Source organism: Penaeus monodon, chromosome 25 (genome assembly GCF_015228065.2).
Source record: "Penaeus monodon isolate SGIC_2016 chromosome 25, NSTDA_Pmon_1, whole genome shotgun sequence".
NCBI classification, from domain to species: Eukaryota; Metazoa; Arthropoda; class Malacostraca; order Decapoda; family Penaeidae; genus Penaeus; species Penaeus monodon.
The window spans coordinates 29,799,607-29,800,220 of record NC_051410.1 but is presented as its reverse complement, the minus strand read 5'-3'; the positions used below and the strand labels follow the sequence as shown (position 1 = coordinate 29,800,220).

Here is a 614-nt window from a genome sequence, read left to right as displayed (position 1 = left end):
GGTTGTCAGACGAATTAAGAAATTTCAAGCTATCTGTATGGGCGTAATTACTGCTCTGTCACAGCGGCGTATCATATATAAAGGTGGAAGCATATCAACCTCAGCACTACATTCCCGTCCCAGGATATACTTCCAAATCAGGCACCTTGATTTTACTTCGTGTTTGCGTGTATTAACCATGCGATGTCTAGCAATGGTAAGGGTTGAAGAGAATTGTTTATATGTGGAAATTGGTTCCTTATACCCTGGTGACCGTGGATTCTGTCTTCCTTTTAGCTATCCTCTGTAGATCGTTTCTTTTTTTTCTCTGCAGAGAACATGGTTGGCGATAATGGTTATTCTATCTGGGACAAGCCTCTTCAGCATCGCCTCAGCCAATCTCACAGAGGGCACCTGTAGAGGGAGAATGGGTAATCGTGAGATCTACAAGAAAGTTGATCGTGTTTGTGAAGACTGTGCTAATATCTTCCGATTGCCAGGATTGGAAGGTCTGTGTAGGTGAGTTTGCATATAATTGCTAAAGGTTTATGCACAAGTATTATATAACGTTGAAATTTGTATAGGCAACATATGCTTAGGATGTATTTGTGCATACTTTCCTCAGAAGAAAAATC

The 614-nt window shown here is 40.9% G+C and overlaps 1 protein-coding gene across 1 annotated transcript in view; it reads left to right on the top strand.

Annotated features, from left to right (window-relative positions):
• The first annotated feature begins 92 nt into the window (after positions 1 to 92).
• Positions 93 to 614, top strand: part of LOC119589124 (molt-inhibiting hormone-like) — a 1,129-nt gene continuing 607 nt past the window's right edge. The window contains exons 1-2 of the mRNA XM_037937700.1: positions 93 to 196; positions 314 to 498. Coding sequence (XP_037793628.1) covers positions 179 to 196; positions 314 to 498 — 203 coding nt within the window. The 5' untranslated portion in view covers positions 93 to 178. The remainder of the gene's footprint in view (positions 197 to 313; positions 499 to 614) is intronic.